Raw genomic sequence first — 1,275 nt, forward strand, 5'->3', positions numbered from 1 at the left:
TCTGTGCAGGTGCCATTAGAAATGCACGAAACAAATTTTTCAAAACGTATTGAATCATCTTTCTGTCAAAGCAAGGTTTGCAATGATTTAGTAGAGGGATTAGATTGTGGGGAAGCAACAGGGCAGTGGTTATCAGACTGCTTGGAAACGGAAGGTTTGCGTTTAGTGCGGCAAAATTCCGAGCGCCGCTCCCAAGATGGTGCTGCCAAGGAAATCAGCTTTGCAAATCAGGCGCAATTCTTACTCATCAACCGCGCATCGGTTCGGTGGTTAGCCAATAAAGTAGAATCGGAAAAGGAATCTATCGATCAGACAGTGGACCGCTTTAGAGGAAACTTAATATTCGAGACTGCAAGCCCGTTTGAGGAAAATTCTTTTGAGGAAATTAGTATAGGTGATGTAAATTTTAAAGTAGATGGATTTTGTACGCGTTGTCAAATGATTTGCATTGACCAACATAGTGGTTGCAAAACCAACGAGCCATTGCGAACTATTGCACGAGAATTTGGTGGAAAAATACGCTTCGGAATTTATCTATCACTCAAAGGACTGGAAGAAGAAAATGCTTTTGTCTCTTGTAAAGAAGAGGTGAAAGTACGAAAGATAGAACATGGTGCAGAGCAATGAAATATAGACAATTGGAAGCAAGGCTTGGCGCATAGGAAATATAATTGATAACGATAATACATTTTACAAATATGTATGTATCAAAGTGTACTTAAATTATAAGCTTCGCACAAAAACATGCCAGTTTATGAAATCTAAGTTACTCTATTATTAAATTACCTTAATGAAAATATTAAGCTATTTTCAGTATCGCTACAAGATGTAAAACAATTACATAAATGTCTGTAATAAAGAATAAAAAAAAATCACGCTTTAACTTTAACTATGTAAATACATACATATACATACGTACCTTCATATCTGTGCCGTTCAATTAAAGTAGCGTAAGTGACTTTAGAATGTTTGACTTTGAGTTAAAAAATATGTAATCAACTTCTATTAAAAGGGCACCTTGAACTACATCTATGAATAGTTAAACGTTAAAGTATTGTTTGGGAACCCAATGAAATTTTGCTTTAAAGGGAATAGGGCCTAGCCCGACTTAAGGCTAATTTAACTGAACGGCACAGATATAGTCACAGCAAAGTTTTACATAAAAGTAATAAAATATATTTACAAAAATATATACTAAATTATACAAATCCGTACATACAATAGAGGTTTTACATCAATGAACAAGAATTTTCTGACCTCACGTATTTCGGTGGC

At 35.1% G+C, this 1,275-nt stretch overlaps 1 protein-coding gene across 1 annotated transcript; it reads left to right on the plus strand.

The window, feature by feature from the left end:
* Positions 1-6: 6 nt before the first annotated feature.
* Positions 7-865, plus strand: LOC108380935 (molybdenum cofactor sulfurase 2-like). The gene has a single exon (XM_017637334.1). The coding sequence runs from the start codon at positions 22-24 to the stop codon at positions 625-627; it is 606 nt and encodes a 201-aa protein (XP_017492823.1). The 5' UTR covers positions 7-21; the 3' UTR covers positions 628-865.
* The last annotated feature ends 410 nt before the right edge of the window (positions 866-1,275 follow it).

The sequence above is a fragment of the Rhagoletis zephyria genome, unplaced genomic scaffold (genome assembly GCF_001687245.7).
Source record: "Rhagoletis zephyria isolate East Lansing unplaced genomic scaffold, Rhagoletis_zephyria_1.1 Rzeph_scaffold_20881, whole genome shotgun sequence".
Classification (NCBI taxonomy): Eukaryota; Metazoa; Arthropoda; class Insecta; order Diptera; family Tephritidae; genus Rhagoletis; species Rhagoletis zephyria.